This window comes from Pseudorasbora parva, chromosome 4 (genome assembly GCF_024679245.1).
Source record: "Pseudorasbora parva isolate DD20220531a chromosome 4, ASM2467924v1, whole genome shotgun sequence".
Classification (NCBI taxonomy): domain Eukaryota; kingdom Metazoa; phylum Chordata; class Actinopteri; order Cypriniformes; family Gobionidae; genus Pseudorasbora; species Pseudorasbora parva.
The window spans coordinates 1,990,811-2,014,840 of NC_090175.1; the positions used below are offsets into that span (position 1 = coordinate 1,990,811).

Here is a 24,030-nt window from a genome sequence, read left to right on the forward strand (position 1 = left end):
TTTCCTTCTCCTTTTTAAGTTTTTCGATCTCTAATTGCAGTGTTTTGAAGGAATAATGAAAAAAATCGAAAAAATAATAGCAAGGCCGTTCTAAGTAAAATTAACAATAGACTAAAATAATTGTTAACAAGCAATAAAACCTCACTTTGCTGCATGGTTTGGCGTGCTGCTGGCGCTCTGCCGGCGTTGAAGCTGATTTTTGCTGAGAAGGTCTAACGTGTGAAACAAATAACGTTACCAAGCATATTTTATTTTGTCGTGATCTTCAAATCGTTTATCCTCAGCAGTGATCATTTTTATTTGATTTAAGACAATAATGTTCTCACTCCGTGTAATTATCCTCTTGTTGAATCTCAGCTTCACTCTCTAACCCGCCAGCGTGTCTATGGCAACAATAGAATTTTATAACGGTAAAACCTGGGTCGCAGTCGTGAAACACTTAACGGTTTCCCTTACCTAAGAGAACCGTTTAAGGGATTATATGCAACACCCTTAAATCATTCCCTTTGATAAGGGGAAATCACGCCTTACGTATCATACTTAAGGGAAAATCTTAAGGTGTTTTATGCAACCGGGCACTGGCTCTCAGTCTCCGCTCTAATTCATCCCAAAGCTGTTGAGCTCAGGACTCTGTGCAGGCCAGTCCAGTTCCTGCACACCAAACTCCTCATCCATGTCTTTATGGAGCGACGCTTTGTGCACTGGAGCGCAGTCACGCTGGGACAGGAAGGGGCTGTCCACAAAATTTTCCCACAAAGTTGGGAGCATGAAATTGTCTAGAATATCTTGGAGAGCTCCTATCACTGAAATTAAGGGGCCAAGCCCAACCCCTGAAAAACAACCCCACCCCATAATCCCCCTCTACCAAATTTTACACTTGTCAGGTATAATGAGAATATTATAATGTAATATTTTTGTTTGTTTGTTTGTTTGTTCGTAGCCTTGTTTCAGCATTTTGTTACAGGAAGAGCACCTCCACAACAGGACTTACACATACTAACTAGAACATTCACTTGTGCAATCACATTCTTAAGCAGATGTGGAAGCTATTCCATTTTATTTATTAATGGCATATGATTTTTTATTATTGTATGCAAATAATATAGTCCAATGACTTGTTTGCATTATTTAGGCATTACTTTATTTTTTGTAAGTCAACACACACACACACACACACACACACACACACACACTCAAGATAGTACGAGTGTGCAATGTTGTGGAATGTATACGGCAAAACTCATTTTGGCGTGCATTTGATACGCACTTTATGGCGTATATATGACACGCTCTCTTGGGTAGGTTTAGGGTAGTGGGGTGGGGGGTTCGCATGTATAATACGGCATATATATATATAAAAAAATTAAGAATAGAAGTGTACAATTTTAAAACTTACATTGGTTCAAACTGAGTTTGAACCAGTTTGTCCTGTATATGTTTGATTTATGTTAAAGTGCTTAGGACATGGTTTTTAATGATGAGATTTGTTTCTGAAATCAAAATTATACAAAATTATCTAAATTCTCTCCTAAATTATACAAAAATTTGGATTTAGATTTATTGGCCACTTATCAGTTATCGGCTATAATATCAAATATAAATAATTATTACTTTTCGATATCGACCAATAAGTTGCAAGTTAGAATAATTTTAACTTTTGTTTTAACAATAAATTAAACTTATTTCAGAGAGTATTGTTTATTGGGGTATTACAGTTTTTGAGTAAAATGACTTCACTATTAAAGTAAGTATTATTTTGAGGAATGTTTTGGAATATGTTCTGTCATCATGGATTGCATCTTTCCGTAATGATAACAAATGTTTGTTTTCTAATTCTCCATACTTGCATAAATATAACTGTCATTTTTTTAATCCAATGACATGCATTTTATTATTAGTATTGATAAGGCAGCATTTTGTAGAAGAATTGTTCACCCAAAAATGAATAAATATGTGTCCTTCCAAACCTGCATGACTTTCTTCAGAGGGTCACTATATTCAAATGTCTAGCACTGTAAGATCATCTGCTGAAAGGTTTCAGTTTTCAGTTTTACGTTTCCAAGAGTCTAGCATAATCAAAGCAATTCAAATATGGTGATGACTGGTTGGACCGGTTTCTTTACAATGTTCTTTTCACAATACTAAAATGAGAAAAAATTAAAAAGTTGATAAAAAAAATCTAAGATAAATGTTTACTTTTCAATACTATAGTTCAAAACAATGAAATATGGACACTTCTCCCCCAAGTATGTTTTTGGATAGGCACCTTTAACTGTGTAAAATATTTGACATCTAAACTCTTCTCAACACCTCTAAATTATTTGTAGATTCTCAAAGCCTCTTAGAAAAAAAGGCCATTAAAATGTAGAAAACAACTGGCCTAACAAAGCATACACTCTAACATTACAGCGTTTATTAATATCAGGATTATTAATCTGCTTCTGTTTCATTAAGAGACTTTCTGTGTCTCAATATTTAATTGTAAATATTATCATGAAGACCAAGTTTACTCTCTAACCATTTTGACCAGTCAAAACGTTCTCCATAAAGTCATAGTGTAATAAATAATCTTGTTTAAAATACCAGCAAATTGAGGCAACACTTTAGTATGGGAAACAATTCTCATTTTCAGTTGCTTATCATCATGCATATTACTGGAATATTGGCTGTTTATAAGATCTTATAAAGCTCATATTAATGCCTTATTCTGCATGACCTTATTCTACATCCCTTAATTCACCCAATATCTAAACTTGACAACTATCTTACTATTAATAAGCAGTTCATTCATAGTTCATATTGAGTATGTGTTTCCCATACTAAAGTGTTTGACACAGCTTTACTACATCAGAAAAAGACAGAACCTCTACTGGACTAATCATTTGTATTGGTCATTGCAATGTTTCTCAACTGTTTTTCTATTGCAGTTTCTTGTGTTTTATGATCAGCAGAGCCTAAATCTCACTTTCTGCACCTCACTGGTCTTCATCTTGGTTGTCTCTAAGAGAGTGAGTATTTTGTGTATAATGTAAATGTATAAATTCAAGCAAAAATACATTTTTTAATAGAGAAATATTTCTTTCACAAGTGATACAGAGAAAATGAGATCATACCTCGTTGAAAACCGGCGTAAATTAAACCTTCCTGCTGTACAAGAACAGATCAGATGTGCAAGGTTTCCTCCTCAGCACATTTCTGATGTTTCTCTTATTAAACTCGACTGAATGAAGCTCTTCTTCCGATGAGTAATTACTTCATTGATCTGTGTTTGACTCGACTACATGGACTTCAAAAGATCCTGAAAGATAATACATCTTACCTGTGTGCAATTCTGTACAATGAATCATCTACTGGTGTTTTGGAAAAATGGGTGTGGTTTACCTCAAGAGCTTGTAACGCTCTGTCCTTAAGTCCTTAAAACGAAAGTTCACCCAATCCTTTCATCATTTCTTCATGCTCTAAATTGTTCCAAACCTGTACAAATGTCTTTGTTCTGCTGAACACAAAGGAAGATATTTGAAAGAATGTTTGCAACCAAGCAGATTTGGGCATTGATATTTTTGATGAATCTCAGCCCCAGATAGCAAACAGCATTGAAACTATGTTAAATCAACATTCTGTTGTCAACATTAACTCACTGAATCAACATCAAAATCTAAGATAGAAAACAGAAGCACAATGCAGAACATTTACTTTAAGTTAAACATATTTGCACACTTGGAAACAAATTCAGTAGCCTAGGCCTAGGATTTTTCAATGATTGGATAAGGCAATTTGTCCAGTGTTGTAGACTAGCCTATCATGTTTTCCCTACATTCAAATCACTTTTCAAAATTTTCATTTGCAAATCTCTTTTCTAAACTTTGTTGAAGTATTAAAACAGACATGACACACATACCTCACACATTTTGAGGAATTTGGAGGGCTGCTCTTTAAAGGGCTGATTCATCAAAAAATGAAATCGTTATAATTTACTGACTTTTGTAGCTTGGAAATGTTGATTATCTAGACTGTAAACGGATTAACAAAAAATGATGAGGAAAAAAAAAAATTCATGTGTTTTCCGAAAATGGACAAGTCTTTGGTTTTGGAAAGACATGAGGGTGAGTAAATGACAACATTTTATTTGTGTGAACTATCCCTTTAAAGGAACCATCGGGATCATTCATATTTACGCCTCCCCAAATTGGCATATAACCAGCCCATGTTCAAGGCCAGGCAGTATTAATGTGGACCTGCACTGAATCATCAGAAGTGTTTTTTAGATGATGTTCTACATGACAGATAAATCTCAATGTTCAATGTCAAAACAGATGCATAGCAAGATTTATCTTTATATGTAACTGTGCATTAAATAATTGTTGATTAATTAATTGCTGATGTACATTTTTCTTGGTGAAAGTTTGGCCATAAACTTTGAAATGTATAATTTTACTTTAATTAGCGTTAGATATTTGCACTATTGTAAACTGTGTAAAATAGTAGTAAGATGATATTTCTACTTACAATTTGTACCTCAGTGTTGTAAAACAGTACTGAGTGTAAATTATTATATTTATTAAAATTGTTAAATGTATGATTGGGACAGTAAAAATACATTACTTGCATTAATCATTCAGGACAATGGATAACCCAGTCAGAAGTATTGAGCTGTACAGTCGCTCCAGTCCAGCGGGAGGCGGAAGTGCGTCATTCGTTGCTGTGTGAAACCGCGGGAGCAGTTCTGTTGGTAAATATATTCATCCCTTGTGTGTTTTTATCGTTTTTTACATCGATGATGTGGTTTTACATTATTATGTGCTTATAGTTTAAGGAGAAACGAGCAGAAAACTGATAAATCCAGCAGCTGACGATCTTAAATTAAGGTAATATTATTATTTAAACGTTTTTGTTGTGTAAAAGTCACAACGTTGTATTATACCTTTGTGGTTTGCTTCTTTATACTGGTTTGTATTAAATATATGTACATAGGTAAAACTATAATGATGTAAACAAAGAAGCACTAACATATGAGTGTACAGACAGTAATGGAGTTTGAATGAAGTCTTTCAACTGTTAAATATACATAATATTTGAACATTCAGTCTAATAAGTGAGTTTATTAGTTGTGAGTGAAAATTATATATAAAGGCTGTCCTTGAGATAAAATATGAGACTTGATAATTACATAAAATAGAGTGAAATTAAGGTAAGTCCATTGTTTTTAAAGTTTAAGAAACTAAACTTTAGATAATTATATGCAAATAATCGTTTGAGCCTTGAGTATTATAAATGTGTTTTGTGATAATGGTGATGTATTATAAAATATTCTACCATTCACTTTAAGTATTTATTGTGTGAAAATGATAAAGAAATTAGATTAAATGAGCTATGGTATTTGAAGGAAATAGAGTAAAATGATAGTAAATCCATTTGTTTCATAACAAAACACTGAATCATATGCAAATAAGTCCATTATAATAAATGTGTCTCTATAGTAATGATGTGTTTGTGTTCAGATGTTGACCATGAAAGCGCAGATGGATGTGATCTGCTGTAAATCAGTAGGAACTGATCTGTCCATGCTGGATATTGAGGATTTCATCAGTGAAATCTGTCAGCTGAAGAAAGAGGTGGCGTCACTGGAGGCAAAGCTGAGAGAAAGAGGAGACAAACCCAACAGAGAGGTTTGAGCCGCTCATCATTTCATCCTTCAGCTCAATCAAATCAAAGTTTTGTTAGCTTCTCACTTCTTATACACATCTCAAATTAAGCCAGCGGCAAAATATGCCATCAGTATAACCTCTAGAGATAACAGCTGAGTAATGAGGCTAATATCAACAGGTTGACCTTTATTTGTGTTTATCTGTGATGTGTTTGTCAGGATCTGGAGAAGGTTTCAGTGTGTGTGACTGATGGGACAAAGGCTCAGGATTCAGAGCTCAGCCTCACTTTATTGTGTTATACTGACGATAATGGACCCGCTGATCAAACCTCTGACTGTAATGCTGGAGAACAGCAGATGCCGCTGAAGATGTGCTCCATCAAACTGGTGGACTGCAGGAACCTGATAGAGAACAGAAGAGATGAACAACAGCACAGCCATGAGGAGGAAGATGATTGGATTGATGATAATGACAATGATGGGAATGATGGGACAGAAGCTCAGGATCATGGATCCGCTGATCAAACCTCTGACTGTAACGCTGGAGAACAGCAGATCCAGGAGACGCCGCTGAAGATTTGCTTCATCAAACTGGAGGACTGTAGAAACCTGATAGAGAGCAGAGGAGATGAAACCACTGCAGACGAACAACAGCAGAGCCATGAGGAGGAGGATGATGAAGATGATGATCAGGATGAGGATGAAGATCAGATTGAGGATGATGATGTTCTTATTTCAGGTGTGTTTCATCTAGTCTGGCTGTGATACTCTGTTACCAAAGTTCAGCCGCAACTCCACTTACATCACTTGCCCACCGCCTACCGTTGCTTTGATTAGTTTTAATAGTAATACAAATAATTTAGTTCAGTTAGAGAAAAGACACTACAAATAAAACCCGAACATGTCTGCTCAATGCAGCGTGAGTAGGCCTATCGCGATAGTCAATAAATCAAGTAATCGCACGATGAATAAAATGAGCTCAATAATTTTTCCGGCCGCGATAATTTCCATTTGTATGCTTGTTTGTTTTCCTCGTCTCGTTGACTGCGCACGGCTCGTCCGTTTGGGGAGATGTTTAAACTTGACGCGCATTTTATATAAAATATAAAAAATATAAACATCTGGGAGAAAGAGAATGGTAAAGTTGGGAGAATATCAGATGTGTATCAGTGTATTGGATCCGTGCATTCGGCCTTAAAGTGACAGCAGCTTTATAAAGAGCTTTGTAACTTTTCTACAAGTATTTAAATGAGTTTAAGTTAGTCGTCTGCTAGTGTGTCAGATGGAGCGTCACTGACGGGCTTAAACCATGATGGCATAATGTGCATTTATACAACTATAATACAATAATGCATTGGCATAAAAAAGGAAATGTACTTTTATACTTAAGTACTTTTGAAAAATGAATCTGTTTTTACAACTTTCACTTGTAACGGAGTAATATTGATACTCAAGTAATAGAGTTGTGTACTTTGTCCACCTCTGGCATTAGTCAGATTTAATTCATCAGAGAGTGAGGAGCTGACTGACAAGACGACGGCGGAAGATTTGGTTTCAAAGCGACATGTAAAAGCGCCCATTTAGGGGAGTTTGTCATTGCGCTGTTTTGTTGTGTCTAAGGCGGAAGTAAAATGTGTACGGCTTTCATAATGGTGCGAATCTAGGCGCGGAGCAGAGCGAGTGTTTTCAGTTCATTCCTATGAAAGCTCAACTTCCAAATGAATTCATTGAAAACACTCGCTTGGCTCTGCACGGATATTAATGGCTTTTGACTGATCCTTCAGATCTAGAATTTGGAATAAGGCTGTAAGATAACAAAATGTGGAAAAAGTGAAGCACTGTGAATACTTTCCAGATAGTACTGATAGTTCAGCTCTGGAAGTTATAGAAAAAAGTTACTTAAGCCCATTTTGTTCCTTTCAGATGACAACGCAGGTTCATCTTCTGATGGAGAAACTGCCTCAACATCCAAAAAGCGACGGACAGTGACTGACTGTGGAAAACGTCAGAGAAAACGTCAGAGAAAATGCACAGAACAGAAAGACTTCACCTGCAAGATATGCGACATCAGCTTTCCTACCTCAGAAGAGATGAGACTTCATTCAAAAGAGCACCGTATGAAGAAAGAGTTTCGTTGTGGTCCGTGTGGGAAGGATTTTAATTCCTCTGCTAGCCTCTTCCGCCATAAGAAGACTCACCGTAGCGTAAAACCTTTCCAATGCAGCGAGTGCAACAAGTATTTACGCACCAAACGACATCTTGCTAGTCACATGAGATACCACGGGGAGAAAAAGCTGCACCAGTGCCCTCAATGTGAGAAAAGCTTCACCAAAGGATCTAAACTGAAGAAACATCTACTCACACACTCCAAAGAGAGTGGAGTGAATGTGGAAAAACCTTCTGAAGTCACACCAGAAATACACTAAGAAACGTTTCCATCATTTGACCCATGAGAGGATTCACACCGGAGAGAAACCGTACCTGTGTTCTGACTGGAAAGCTTTGCTAGTCCATATCCGTTCAAAGTTCATCTGAGAGTTTACACGGGAGAAAGACCGTATCCCTGCAGTGAATGTGGGAAGGGTTTTTATAAGCTAAGTGACTTAAAAATATACATACAGGAGAAAAACCCTTTAAATGCTCACATTGTATGCTCACAATGCTCCATCTGTGGCGAGAGATTCGCTTTTAAATGGGGATTTCAGACTCACCAGAAGAAACTCGCTGACCCTGAACCATCATAGCTTCATCGTGTCATTATTGTTGTGTAAAAAACACCTTACACTCTTACAGTAACGCTACTTTATGCTTGTAAAAGGTAAACCTAAAACAAGAATAGTTCTAGAGCATTGTTTACTGTGTAGAAATGAGTGCGCTGGATGAAAATCTGTTTCTTTGTGACAACTTTAAATTCACTGTAATGTGTAGATCAGTGTTTGATATTGGATTAAAGTGTGTTTATGCGGTATTTAATCACACTGACAGAATGACAAGCCTTAACTCTTTTAGCAGTTCTTTACTGAAAAACATGATGGCATGAAATGACTCTTATTTCAGTAAGTCACTTTTTGTTACACAAAGCTGAAATGATCCAGTCATGGACACACACACTACAGGTACAGTAACATATAATGGTGCCCTGAACATGACAAATCAAGCACAAAATAACAGCCAGAAACATTTTTCTCCAAAAAACAAAGCAGATCCTACCATTCCGCTTGCAACACTCCTCTCTGAGCTGAAGGGGGCGGCACATAAAAACACTTCATATGTCAGGCAGACTCTCTTCATGTCTAATGTCACGTCGAGTCACATTCATAGCACTTCTCATAACACAGATTGCCTCAATGCGGAGTCGGCTCTTGGCCTGAATACAGAAACATTTTAACCAATATTAATACCGATTGTCTGAAGTTGGTCAATGCGACTAGAATTTGATGAGAGCCGTCACATTTGGTCTGAAAACCATCAGGTACTGTGCTTCCCTTTTTAGTGTGTTTGTGTAGTGTGTGTTCAAGTGTTTGGACAGCAGGCAGTGCATGATGAAATGAACTGGAGGATGGTGAAGATGCACACGACTTGACTTCTGTAGAGGGGTGAAGCAAAAACAGTACAATCGTGAAATCACTGATTTTAACTTTTTTCAGTGAGCCAAAGCTGCATTCAGTTTTCAGTGTCATGCCCCTTCAGAAATCATTCTAATAATGCTGCTTTGCTGCTCAAAAATCATATTACTATTACAGTATACAGTTACTTGTGCAGCTTAAAGGGTTACTTCAGCGATTAGCAAATGGCTTTGTATCAGTAGAAACCCTGGAGTATATTCAAATGATTGTGCTTTTCCCCCTCACACCCCCCTGAGACGAGAGATTTATGCCTTTTATTTCTGGAAAAATTCCTCCTATGATGCAAATTGACGATATTTGCATCATAGGAGGAATGTTTGGCCAAAGACTAAAGACTACAGCCAGCAGAGGGAGCCATTCCCGCATGTTTTGAACCCGCGCATGAGGATGGAGATCACACTCACAGCTCAGCTCAGCTACAGGATCATTTAAACGGAGCTAATGTGAGCAATGTAAGTCTTTTAACTTCTCTAATTAATTTCTATGAAAGTTAAGCTTGCAAAGGCATGAAATGAAATGCGGCAGACTGAACTCGCGTTGTGAATGTATGCCCCGAGTGTAGTCGCGATTACCTCAGCTCTCATCACGAGAGCTCATCAGCTCATTTATCTCACTCCTGCAGTCAGTGCTCAGTGCTGTGAGACTCGCGCGGCGACTCACTCATTATATTGAACACACACGTTCAGTTTTTAATTGTAGTGTCTTCTCCAACTCAGTCATAGTAGCGGTGGCTGTGGGAGTGGCCTCACAGGGCAGCGAAGCATTCTGGGAATTGTAGTCTTTCATCCCCATGAGACAAAAATATATTTTCTGCCTTTTCTCAGTCTATAAGGCACCAAATTCAAAAATAATTTCACATTTCTACTACACTGATTACCCAGTTTAAATACAGAGCCATCTTCCCAGCGCTGAAGTTCCCCTTTAATAAAGTATGGAAACTGACAAGTTTTTTAATCAGGATTAAGTAACAGAGAGCGAAGATCCACATTTATACTACGGGGCTGTTGAATGCTAGAATCTGATTGGCTGATTGGTGTGAGGTGTGCAATTATTTTCTGGGAAACGCACAGCGAACGTAGTTCCAGGCAGCTCTTATGACCGCATTACAGTTACATATCACAAAATGACGTCAGTTTGTTCTCGCAGCCCTGGTTTGGGAGTTCTTGCAGCTTCTTCTCGACACCGCCTGAGCAGAACCTTTTTCTTGCAGGTGTCCGAGAACTATTGTGTGATTGGTCAGAGATTTAAAGTGGGCGTGGTTAATGCTGAGAAACACAGATGATTGGCACCTGCTTTTCTCATGAAGTATGGAATGTGCTAGCCAGAATGAACTTTGTTCTTGTTCTTGCCACCTCGAGAAAACAAACGCATTTCTTTGTTCTTGCAGAGTATGTTCCAAGCTTAACTTTGCTCAGTCTTGAAGTTCTCTTGCCTAGCCTATGCTTCTGTGTTGACTTGTTTGGTCTACCCTGAAAGACTTTTGCTCAGACCTTTTTGACCAGCTTCTCTGGTAATGGTTGTTTTATGTAATTGGACTCTTTTGCGTGCATCATCCAGTATGGATTTGTACCTAGCACTGATGCTGGATCCTTTGTGTTTGCTCAAGAATACTTAGCAAAGACTATCTGTTTTGTTCCCTTCTAAACCTGCCACTTGTGATTATCTGCCAATCAGGTCCACTCTGCCCCAATTATACCTTTAATGCCCAAATAATAACTAAAATTATGAGGTATTTAATTTCCATAGCCAATACCTTGGCTTACTTAACTCTTTCACCGCCTGCGTAAAAAAAAAAAAAAAAAAAGTTGCCAGCCACCGCCAGGGTTTTTGACCGTTTCCACAAAAATGTAATAGCCCATGGAATATTTTGTTTTAGGAATATCTAGGCATACAATATATCAAAAGAAAGAGCTGACACTTTTAAACAATTTTTTTTTCTCGCTTCATGCGTTCCTTTTTTATCAAGACTTGAATATGGGTAAGATTCATAAAAAAGCAACATTTTGAACAAAAAGCTGAAAAATCCCTGTGTTTGTGAAAGACTGTATCCAGATCAGATTCGGAGATAATCAAAAACGGATCAAGTCCATCAACACCCCTAATACTTCACAGTCCTCTAGCTCATCCTGGGTCCACATCTCATTCAGTAACATTAGATAGTTTTGATTTATATGATGTTTAATGATGATCATCACAATCTTTTACATTTACATCTGTTTACATACGATCGCTTGTTTAACTGCATCTTCTTCGTGTGTTTTGATCAGGAGATTCAGAACTCATTCAGAAGAGGCTTAACAGCCCTAGCGTCTAACAGTGAAAATATTGAAACACGGAAAATAACGTGTTTGGCAGGGAAGCATTTTCTCACAAATAACGGAAATTTGTGTTTGGTGGGGAAAGAGTTAAAGAGCTTAAAGAGCTAAGAGTTTCGAAATGTCTTACTCAATACCTGCGTGGTTAGTTAACGGTGCAGTTGAAATAGTATATGATTTAACAAAAGAGATTAAACTATCAGATATTAACCAAAAATCAATGGATGATTTTTGTTTCAAGTAAGATTTTAACCAAGTAAAGGAAGAGGAAATGTCATTATGTAAGAATCTGTTGAAATCTACCTAGGTTTTCCTACTTACAAAGCATGTAGAGGTCTGTAATTTTTATCATAGGTACACTTCAACTGTGAGAGACAGAATCTAAAACGAAAATCCAGAATACATTGTATGAGTTTTAAATAATGAATTTGCATTTTATTGCATGACATAAATATTTGATCTCCTAGCAACCAGTAAGAATTCCTGCTCTCACAGACCTGTTAGCTTTTTTTTAAGAAGCCCTCCTGTTCTCCACTCATTACCTGCATTAAAGGGATAGTAAGAAAGTTTGTCACCAAGCAGATGGAACAACCATTGACTACCATAGTAGGGGAAAATACTGTACCTTTAACTGCCCCTGTTTGAACTCTTTACCTGTATAAAAGATACCTGTCCACACACACACAATCAAACAGACTCCAACCTCTCCACAATGGCCAAGACCAGAGAGCTGTGTAAGGACATCAGGGATAAAATTGTAGACCTGCACAAGGCTAGGATGGGCTACAGGACAATAGACAAGCAGCTTGGTGAGAAGGCAACAACTGTTGGCAAAATTATTAGAAAATGGAAGAAGTTCAAGATTACAGTCAATCTCCCTGGTTCTTGGGCACCATGCAAGATCTCTCCTCGTAGGACATCAATGATCATGAGGAAGGTGAGGGATCAGCCCAGAACTACACGGCAGGCCCTGGTCAATGATCTGAATAGAGCTGGGACCACTGTCTCAAAGAAAACCATTAGTAACACACTACACCATCATGGATTAAAATCTTGGAGAAGCGCGTCGGTCAGTGAAGGAGCTCGAATCGCAAGTAAGTGTTTCTGAAATACTCTGTATTTGCTGTATTGCTTTGTGTATTAATTACTAGAAGGAAGATACATTTCGATTTTGAACTTATTTTTCTATTCATAACTTTATTACGTGAGCTATTTACAATTGCACTTTAACCAGGGCAGTTTGAAGTGCGCTGTACGCAATTGTCAGCCGTTATCAAATAATAATTGGTGGCTTTTAGCACAGGTAGTGAGTCATAGTTTGGTTTCGATTTGAGTCATTGGCAGCCTGTTGCGCTGATTAATCTTTGGGATAATTATAAAAGCATCCACAGCTCAAGTACTGATCAGTGTGTATTGGGAGCATTCAGCCTTCGTGTTCAGCCGCCTCTTGTGAAGACCGACAAGTGTAAAGACATCTTTTTCGACTCAACCTACGATCGACTAAGACCTACGGGTCTAAAGACATCTTTTTCGACTCTACCTACGATCGACTCCACCGTAGAACGAACACAGAGAACGCACTTAAGTATTTATTTCTCTGCCCTCTTTCTCCTTCTCTCTAATCTCACAATGTGCTTTCAATACACACCCACTATATCTACCCCTCGCTCCACTATCAGACGCAGACGGCAGCGCAACACTGCTAATCTGCGTCCTATTCCTTCCTCTACTAATACTCCTCCCTCCTTTTCTCTGGGTCTATGGAATTGTCAGTCAGCTGTAAACAAAGCTGACTTCATTCCAGCCTTCGCCACTCATTCCAATCTGAATATCTTGGCCTTGACTGAGACCTGGATCCGTCCAGAAGACTCAGCAACTCCTGCTGCTCTCTCTAATAATTTCTCTTTCTCACACACCCCTCTCCACACTGGCAGAGGTGGAGGCACAGGTTTCTCACCTCAAACAATTGGAAATACTCAACCCACACCTCTCTATGTAATAACAACTCATTTGAATACCATGCTATTACAGTTACAGCTCCTGCTAAAATCCATCTTGTAGTCGTTTACTGCCCTCCAGGTAAATTGGGCACCTTTGTTGAGGAACTAGATGTGCTGCTATTCTCATTCCCTGAGGATGGCAGCCCTCTTGTAATCCTTGGTGATTTCAACATCCACCTGGACAAACCGTATGCTACAGATTTTCACTCCCTCCTATCCTCATTCGATCTCAAACTCCTTACTACCTCACACACACACAAATCTGGCAACCAACTTGACCTCGTCTACATATGCAACTACACTACAGAAAACAATTTGGTCCAACCCTTACACTTCTCTGATCATTACTTCATCACATTTAATCTACATCTCACTACTCGTACGCTTCCACCTCCTCTACCAGTTAGTTTCAGACGAAACCTGCATTCTCTTTCTCCCTCTCACCTCTCCTCCGTTGTGTCATCCTCTCTTCTGTCACCCACACAATTCTCCTCTATGGATGTCAACACTGCAACAGACACTTTATGTTCCACTTTAACTTCTTGTCTAGATAGTATCTGCCCTCTGTCTTCCAGGCCAGCTCGCTCTACTCCCTCTAACCCTTGGTTATCTGATGTTCTTCGTGAACACCGGACCAAACTTTGGGCAGCAGAGAGAAAATGGCGCAAATCAAACGACCCATCTGACCTGAGTAAGTACCAATCTCTGCTCATTTCCTTCTGACATGATGTCCATACAGCTAAATCCTCATATTTCCACAACAAAATCAACAGCACCTCAGACACACACACACAATTTTAAATCAGCCACATCCACAGCCAAACATCTTCTCTCCTCCTTCTCTACACTCACTGAGGATGAAGTATCTAAACTTCTCCTCTCCAGCCATCCCACTACCTGCCCTCTAGATCCCATCCCCTCACATCTTCTACAAACCATCTCCCCTACACTCTAACCAGCACTCACACACATCATCAACACATCTCTCTGGTGGTGATGAGAATCACATGAGGAATCAAAGCTCATCACAAGCAGCTTTTGGAGGGACAATATTAACATATAGAAGGTGCACACACAAACACTAACCACCAAACACCATCATTGTTACAGACATGGCTTTTTAAAAATGCAATAAACATTAATTTAACAACATTAGATGTAAAATAAAACCTTAATGTACATAAGTGATTAGAAAAAACTAAAAAGAAACATAGTTCATTCAATGAAAATGCATCAAATGCGAAGTGTCACGTGGGGAATTCTGGGAATGTCAATTTACGGTTTTTCACTGTTAATCACACAATGACCTGTTCTTTTTCGCTTCGAAAAACTGTACATTTAACTGTGTTTTACTGTTAAATAAAATAAAATGTATAAACTTTTAAATTATACAGTTTTAACCTGTAAAATAAATGGTTTTTAACCGTAATAATTACAGTATAAACCTTTAAATTATATGGTGCTGTTCCGTAAAACCTAAAACGTTACTGCCGTATTTTTTACGGTAAAGTTCTGGCAACCACTGCTGCCGTTTTTTTTACCGTAAATTTTATGGGGAAAAACTGTTGTTTTTACGGGAAAACGCTGGCAGCTGCCGTTACCAGAGAATTATGAAACTATGCACACTATGAAATTCAAAATTAGGCGTGGTTAGAGGAGGCAATGTTTTTTTTTTTGCTTTTTTTTTTACATACATATAAAACCAGTAAGTATTACATAAAAATTTAAAGACTAAAAGAAAAAAGGAAACAAAAAGCATAAGATTTATGTATTTATATTGCATATAAATTTTCAATGGATTTGGATTTTTTTTACATAAACAAATTAATAAAGTTAATGTGATTCATATTTGTAAGTATACATAAATGAAACAGGTAAGATTTGTGTAATTGTATTAATAAACTGAATGTGATTGATATATGCCAGTTATACGTAAATTAAACAGTTAAGAATTATGGAAAAGCACACTGAAAAATGCTCATGTTAAATTAACACTTCCCGGTGTTGATGTGTGTGCTCACTACTGAGTTAAAGTACCACTGAGGCAGTGTTGACGTTAATGAGATAATTAAGCGATGATTGAGCATTAATGATGAACACCTGATGATAACCATGATGGTGAGCAGTGTTTTCTTTAGTTGGGCTCTTGACCCTTATCTCTTTCACATTAGTTTTCTGGCTGCTTTAACTGTGTTTACAAAGCACTTTTATTACAGCATGGAAAGCCAAGAAAGAACCATGGCCAGGTGATTTGGCTCTTTAGTGATGATTAAATAATCGTCATGTAGTGGTTGAATCACTGAGCTCATTCAGATTCTAATGCTCTGGTTATAAAGGTGATGTGTCGTATGTGTAATAATAGCCATGTGGTTTGCAGTTTGATAACCAGTATGGTTGTCAAGGCAGGATATAATATATGAGGTACTAGAATGTTACTCACGCATTTGCCAGTTGGGTATAAGAATAAAATTCACATGGGTACCAGCACATGTTGGGGTTAAAGGAAATGAAATGGTAGATGGTTTGGCAAAGCGAGCCAGCAAAATGGAAGCTGTTGAAATAACAATTTTATTAAGTAAAGCTAAGGTCCGAATTTGGATGAAAATTATGGGAAAGTGGCAGAGATGCTGGGATGCAGAGGTGAAAGGGAGACATCTATACAGTATACAACAAAAGGTTGGAACAAGGAAGATCAATGGAAGGAATCGAAGGGAAGAAATTACTAGACTGAGGGTTGGACATTGTGGGTTAAATAAATATTTATGCATTATTGGTAAACATATATAAGGAGTGTGTGAATTTTGTAGTAATATTGAATCTATTGAATCTATACACTCCAGTACGGTAGGTGGCGGTAATGCACCATTGAATTTGGATGCCAACCGCCGTTAAACATCAAAGAAGAAGAAGAAGAAGAAGAAGAAGAAGAAAAAGAAGAAGTTTTGGAAACAAGCTGGCGATCGGTTGAGTAAATTTCAGTCGTTTGACGGGCCCGTGTAACGTTAAGTGACCGAGAGGCGGGTGTGTGTGAGTGTTTGTGTGTGTCTGAGGATGGGTCGCTCCGTCGCCGCGTGCGCGCTGCTGCTGTTAATCCTGGCCGTGTCCGTGAGTCGCGCGCGGATCCACCAGCTCAAACTCAAGGTCTCGCGCACTTATTTACGCATAAACATATCTCGCTAATCTGCTTTATTATCATTCTTTCTGCCTCTACGGCACACATTTCATGTTTCATCTCATGCCAGGGTTTATTCATGAAGATATGGCTTATTGTACCTACTTCCGTTATTTAGCTTTAGTTCAGCATTTGTTTGTCTTATCTGATTATGTGTCTTGTTTATTCTTGTTTATTCTTGTTTATCTATTTAATTTATGTATCTTATTTTTCTCTTTTATTTTAGCATTTGTTTCATATATCTGCTGTTTTGTTATTTAAGGATTAATTTCATACAGTTTTATTTTACCTATTTATAATTTACCTAATTTATTTCATTTATTTCTATTATTTTTCTATCTTATTTTATCATTTGTGTCACATATCTGTTGTTTTATGTAATTTAATGATGATTATTCATAAAACAATAAATTATTTCACCTATTTAATTTATTTAGCTTATTTTTCTCTTGTTATCATTTGTAGCATATGAAGTTTTGTTATTTAATGAAGAATTATTCATAAAATTATAGTTTTATTTTAACTATTTATGATTTACCTCATTTAAATATTTGTTTCTGTTTTATTTTAGTATTTATTTCACACATCTGATGTTTTATGTTATTAAATGATGAATTATTAATAAAATTATGACTTAATTTTCCTATTTAATTTATTTAGCTTATTTTTATCATTTATTTTAGCTTTTGTTTTATATATCTGATGCTTAATGTAATTTAATTGTGAATTATTCATAAAATTAGGAATTTTACCTATTTAATGATTTACCTAATATATTTAGCTAATCTTTATCTTTCATGGTTGTCATTTATTTGTCATATCTGATGATTTGTCTTTTTTAAGGATGAATTATTAAAAAAATTATTAATTATTTTACCTATTTAATTAATTTAGCTTATTTTTATTTTATCATTTTTATCATTTATAATCATACATCGGATGTTTTGTAATAATGTTTTCCTCATGAAATGATTATTGAATCATATTTTCCCTCATGAACCGTCTCTTGTCCCTCAGAACGAGACGCGGTTTGTCGTCCATCTGAACACCTTCGGTTATTTCGCTAACGGCACACTGGACGTCGACGTGGTGTCTCTGACTCTGCCGTCGGGGAAGGGCGAATCCCCGGTAAGCGCCCGTCCTGCCATCAGGTGTGTGTGTGTGTGTGTGTGTGTGTGGTCTCTCATCAGGACGCTTGTCTGTGTTGCAGGTGGGCTTTAGTTTGGCTCGGTCTCGAGTGAACGGGGTCCTGCCCTACACTGTGAGTATCTGCACGCCTCTCTCTCTCTGGCCGGTCCTTGTGTTTCTGATCTGACCGTGTGTGTGTGTGTGTGTGTGTGTGTGTGTGTGTCCTCCCTAAGGGTGAGGAGAACGAGGTGTGCATACTGAAGGATGATAAGCCGGATGACGACCCCATCCTCTTTATCATCGACACAGAGACCCTCAGGTGAGGAGACATTGTGATTGTGAATGATTGGATTATGGTTGTGAATAGGGTTGGGCATGGAACTTGGAACCGCTTAAAAAATAATTTTGTTTTCGGTTCCAAACGCGCAAGTTTTGGTTTCCATGGCCACCTGATTTCCGGTGCTTGCGCGCCCGATTGTTCTTTTAGCCATGGAAGCCCGGTAAGCGGCTCTGAAGTGTGGATTTATTTCACTTTTAAAAAGCCTGGGTCGGCACAGTGCAATATCTGAAAAGATACGATAGCCTGCTCAGTTTCTACAGTATCGATCCCAGCTCCTCTCCTCTCCTTCTCTGACCGACAGCGAGTTGACGCGCAGCCGCATATTCTCACTCAGCCCGGTTAACCCTTTGAACACAGCGAAAGCTCGTTCTGCTGGACTTTTCCTTACGACAGCGTGTTAGTATTAGTGTGTGTTTGGTCTGAATTTCGTGCGGGATCGCACATAAGTCTACGAATCCCTCAGATTTTGCACTCACATCTGAAGCGCATCTGAAACTATTTAATTTTTTGCAAAAAACATTATCCACTGTTATTTTAAATTTAATTAGCCACTTTGCGTTTTTTTAAATTCAGAATGCTAGACTTACCTGACAAAATAAAGCAGTCTATTTCATTTATATATTTTATTCTATTTTATTTATTTGTGCTATTTCTTGTAATATGTTTATTCGTTCTTATTTAATGACTGTTTAGTCGTCTTTTTAAATTCAATTTACCGTTCGAAATCAAGCTTTCTTGTGCTGTGTGTAAGCTATTGCAACACAATGACCCCGTTGTAAAAATACACTGAGATAGCAAATATTTGTGAGAGAATTTTAATAGTAATTGATCAATGTTTATATATTATATTATCTCTTCAGAAGAACTTTTTGATTGCCTAGACTTTCAAAAGACAGACAAAAAAAAAAAATTATATAAAAAATATCTAATTGACAGTATATGCAGTGTTTTTCCCCCATGGTATTGAAAATAGCATTGAATATCGATGTGACATGTTTTGACTCCACCCCTCAAAGAATCGGAATCGAGAATCGAAAGTAAGAATTGGAATCAGAATCGACCCAACCCTAGTTGTGAATGATTGTGATTGTGAATGATTGTGAATGATGGGATTATGGTAGTGAATGATTATGATTGTGAATGATTATGGTAGTGATTGTGAATGATTGGATTATGGTAGTGAATGATTGTGATTGTGAATGATTGGATTATGGTAGTGAATGATTGTGATTGTGAATGATTGGATTATGGTAGTGAATGATTGTGATTGTGAATGATTGTGATTGTGAATGATGGGATTATGGTTGTGAATGATTATGGTTGTGATTGTGAATGATGGGATTATGGTAGTGATTGTGAATGATTATGGTTGTGAATGATTATGGTAGTGATTGTGAATGATTGGATTATGGTAGTGATTGTGAATGATTATGGTTGTGAATGATTATGGTAGTGATTGTGAATGATTGGATTATGGTTGTGAATGATTATGGTTGTGAATGTGATTATTGGGATTGTGAATGATTATGGTTGTGATTGTGAATGATGGGATTATGGTTGTGAATGATTATGGTTGTGATTGTGAATGATTATGGTTGTGAATGATTGTGAATGATTATGGTTGTGATTGTGATTATTGGGATTGTGATTGTGAATGATTATGGTTGTGATTGTGAATGATGGGATTATGGTTGTGATTGTGAATGATGGGATTATGGTTGTGATTGTGAATGATGGGATTGGTTGTGATTGTGAATGATGGGATTATGGTTGTGAATGATTATGATTGTGAATGATTATGGTAGTGATTGTGAATGATTGGATTATGGTAGTGAATGATTGTGATTGTGAATGATGGGATTGTGATTGTGAATGATGGGATTATGGTTGTGAATGATTATGGTAGTGATTGTGAATGATTGGATTATGGTAGTGATTGTGAATGATGGGATTATGGTTGTGAATGATTATGGTAGTGATTGTGAATGATTGGATTATGGTTGTGATTGTGAATGATGGGAATATGGTTGTGAATGATTATGGTTGTGATTGTGATTGATGGGATTATGGTTGTGAATTATTGTGAATGATTGGATTATGGTTGTGATTGTGAATTATGGGATTATGGTTGTGAATGATTGTGTTTGTGAATGATTATGGTTGTGAATGATTGTGCATGATGGGATTATGGTTGTGAATGATGGGATTATGGTTGTGAATGTGAATGATGGGATTGTGATTGTGAATGATTGTGCATGATGGGATTATGGTTGTGAATGATGGGATTATGGTTGTGAATGTGAATGATGGGATTATGGTTGTGAATGATTGTGCATGATGGGATTATGGTTGTGAATGATGGGATTATGGTTGTGAATGTGAATGATGGGATTGTGATTGTGAATGATTATGGTTGTGAATGATTATGGTTGTGAATGTGATTGTGAATGATTATGGTTGTGATTGTGAATGATGGGATTATTGTTGTGAATGATTATGGTTGTGATTGTGAATGATTATGGTTGTGAATGATTGTGAATGATTATGGTTGTGATTGTGATTATTGGGATTGTGATTGTGAATGATTATGGTTGTGATTGTGATTATTGGGATTGTGATTGTGAATGATTATGGTTGTGATTGTGAATGATGGGATTATGGTTGTGATTGTGAATGATTATGGTTGTGAATGATGGGATTGGTTGTGATTGTGAATGATTATGGTTGTGATTGTGAATGATGGGATTATGGTTGTGATTGTGAATGATTATGGTTGTGAATGATGGGATTGGTTGTGATTGTGAATGATTATGGTTGTGATTGTGAATGATGGGATTATGATTATGGTTGTGAATGATGGGATTGGTTGTGATTTTGAATGATGGGATTATGATTATGGTTGTGAATGATGGGATTGGTTGTGATTTTGAATGATGGGATTATGGTTGTTAGGGATGCACCGAAATGAAATTCTTGGCCGAAGCCGAAACCGAATAATAATGAAATTCTTGGCCGAAGACCGAAGGCCGAATACCGAACGCGGTGTTTCGCATTTTTTCCATTTATTTGGCAATTTTTTTTTACCATTACAATAATTAAATAGTAAAAATGTGCTTTTTACTATTTTGTGTTGCTTTTCAGAGAAATAAATCAAATAACAAAAATACAATTTCAAAATATTTATTTAACACTGAATTTTTTTTAACATTCCAGCAGATATTATACAAACTAAGCACAACATAACTTAAAATAAATAATTAGTAAAATAAAAAATATATTTTTATTTGGCCATCTTAGAAGCCCCCCTTCTTGAATAGCCTATGTTAGGCCTATAACTGACTGCTGAAAGAATGTAACTCTGTATGTCTACAACAACAAATGTGCATTGAATAGTGCAAAAAATGTGGATGAACCCACAACAAATAAATAACTGTCCTAGACATAAGCCTACTTAGCCTACTTCTTCAGGAAAAGTGGCAGGTTCTTCTTTATGAAAAGTAGCTTCTCTGCTTTCTCACATGAAAGTCGGTTCCTCTTCTCATCGATGACATGAGATGCAGCACTAAACAGTGCTTCCACACTGCTGACATGTTTGCTGCATAAAGCACGCGGCTCTCACTCTACGTGGGTTACTTTTTGATCGCGTCATTAAAAACGTCATTGTTCGGCCAAAATTATTCGGCCTTTTTACTTATTCGGCCGAATGCCGAAAGTGCTTTTTTTGGCTATTTTCGGCCGAATAATTTCGGTTGCCGAACATTCGGTGCATCCCTAATGGTTGTGATTGTGAATGATTATGGTTGTGATTGTGAATGATGGGATTATGGTTGTGAATGATTATGGTTGTGATTGTGATTGATGGGATTATGGTTGTGAATGATTGGATTATGGTTGTGATTGTGAATGATGGGAATATGGTTGTGAATGATTATGATTGTGATTGATGGGATTATGGTTGTGAATGATTGTGAATGATGGGATTATGGTAGTGATTGTGAATGATTGGATTATGGTTGTGATTGTGAATGGTGGGATTATGGTTGTGAATGATTGTGTTTGTGAATGATTATGGTTGTGAATGATTGTGAATGATGGGATTATGGTTGCGAATGATTGTGATTGTGAATGATTATGGTTGTGAATGATTGTGAATGATTATGGTTGTGAATGTGATTATTGGGATTGTGATTGTGAATGATTATGGTTGTGATTGTGAATGATTATGGTTGTGAATGATTGTGAATGATTATGATTGTGAATGATTATGGTTGTGATTGTGATTATTGGGATTGTGATTGTGAATGATTATGGTTGTGATTGTGAATGATGGGATTATGGTTGTGATTGTGAATGATTATGGTTGTGAATGATGGGATTGGTTGTGGTTGTGAATGATTATGATTGTGATGGGATTATGGTTGTGAATGATTATGGTTGTGATTGTGAATGATTGTGAATGATGGGATTGGTTGTGGTTGTGAATGATTATGATTGTGATGGGATTATGGTTGTGAATGATTATGGTTGTGATTGTGAATGATTGTGAATGATGGGATTATGGTTGTGATTGTGAATGATTATGGTTGTGATTGTGAATGATGGGATTATGGTTGTGAATGATTATGGTTGTGATTGTGAATGATTGTGAATGATGGGATTATGGTTGTGATTGTGAATGATTATGGTTGTGAATGATGGGATTGGTTGTGATTGTGAATGATTATGGTTGTGATTGTGAATGATGGGAATATGGTTGTGAATGATTATGGTTGTGATTGGGATTGATGGGATTATGGTTGTGAATGATTGGATTATGGTTGTGATTGTGAATGATGGGAATATGGTTGTGAATGATTATGGTTGTGATTATGATTGATGGGATTATGGTTGTGAATGATTGTGAATGATGGGATTATGGTAGTGATTGTGAATGATTGGATTATGGTTGTGAATGTGAATGATGGGATTATGGTTGTGAATGATTGTGTTTGTGAATGATTATGGTTGTGAATGATGGGATTATGGTTGTGAATGATTGTGATTGTGAATGATTGTGATTGTGAATGATTATGGTTGTGAATGATTGTGAATGATTATGGTTGTGAATGTGATTATTGGGATTGTGATTGTGAATGATTATGGTTGTGAATGATTGTGAATGATTATGATTGTGAATGATTATGGTTGTGATTGTGATTATTGGGATTGTGATTGTGAATGATTATGGTTGTGATTGTGAATGATGGGATTATGGTTGTGATTGTGAATGATTATGGTTGTGAATGATGGGATTGGTTGTGGTTGTGAATGATTATGATTGTGATGGGATTATGGTTGTGAATGATTATGGTTGTGATTGTGAATGATTGTGAATGATGGGATTATGGTTGTGATTGTGAATGATTATGGTTGTGATTGTGAATGATGGGATTATGGTTGTGAATGATTATGGTTGTGATTGTGAATGATTGTGAATGATGGGATTATGGTTGTGATTGTGAATGATTATGGTTGTGAATGATGGGATTATGGTTGTGATTGTGAATGATTATGGTTGTGATTGTGAATGATGGGAATATGGTTGTGAATGATTATGGTTGTGATTGGGATTGATGGGATTATGGTTGTGAATGATTGGATTATGGTTGTGATTGTGAATGATGGGAATATGGTTGTGAATGATTATGGTTGTGATTATGATTGATGGGATTATGGTTGTGAATGATTGTGAATGATTGGATTATGGTTGTGAATGTGAATGATGGGATTATGGTTGTGAATGATTGTGTTTGTGAATGATTATGG

At 36.9% G+C, this 24,030-nt stretch overlaps 2 protein-coding genes across 3 annotated transcripts in view; both read left to right on the top strand.

The window, feature by feature from the left end:
* The first annotated feature begins 4,646 nt into the window (after window positions 1-4,646).
* LOC137072693 (uncharacterized) lies at window positions 4,647-8,254 on the top strand. Of its 2 annotated transcripts, XM_067440616.1 has the most exons (5): window positions 4,647-4,729; window positions 4,808-4,865; window positions 5,499-5,666; window positions 5,864-6,383; window positions 7,568-8,254. In XM_067440616.1, the coding sequence occupies exons 3-5, from the start codon at window positions 5,499-5,501 to the stop codon at window positions 8,068-8,070; spliced, it is 1,191 nt and encodes a 396-aa protein (XP_067296717.1). In that variant the 5' UTR covers window positions 4,647-4,729; window positions 4,808-4,865; the 3' UTR covers window positions 8,071-8,254. The 2 variants fall into 2 exon arrangements, with proteins under 2 accessions (XP_067296717.1, XP_067296716.1); XM_067440615.1 differs by lacking the exon at window positions 4,647-4,729 and having other exon boundaries at window positions 4,734-4,865.
* An 8,222-nt stretch (window positions 8,255-16,476) lies between these two features.
* The window catches only part of LOC137072683 (protein GPR108-like), a 25,308-nt gene continuing 17,754 nt past the window's right edge, over window positions 16,477-24,030 (top strand). Inside the window, exons 1-4 of the mRNA XM_067440599.1 lie at window positions 16,477-16,726; window positions 17,775-17,885; window positions 17,968-18,018; window positions 18,119-18,204. Of these exons, the coding sequence (XP_067296700.1) occupies window positions 16,637-16,726; window positions 17,775-17,885; window positions 17,968-18,018; window positions 18,119-18,204 (338 nt within the window). The 5' untranslated portion in view covers window positions 16,477-16,636. The remainder of the gene's footprint in view (window positions 16,727-17,774; window positions 17,886-17,967; window positions 18,019-18,118; window positions 18,205-24,030) is intronic.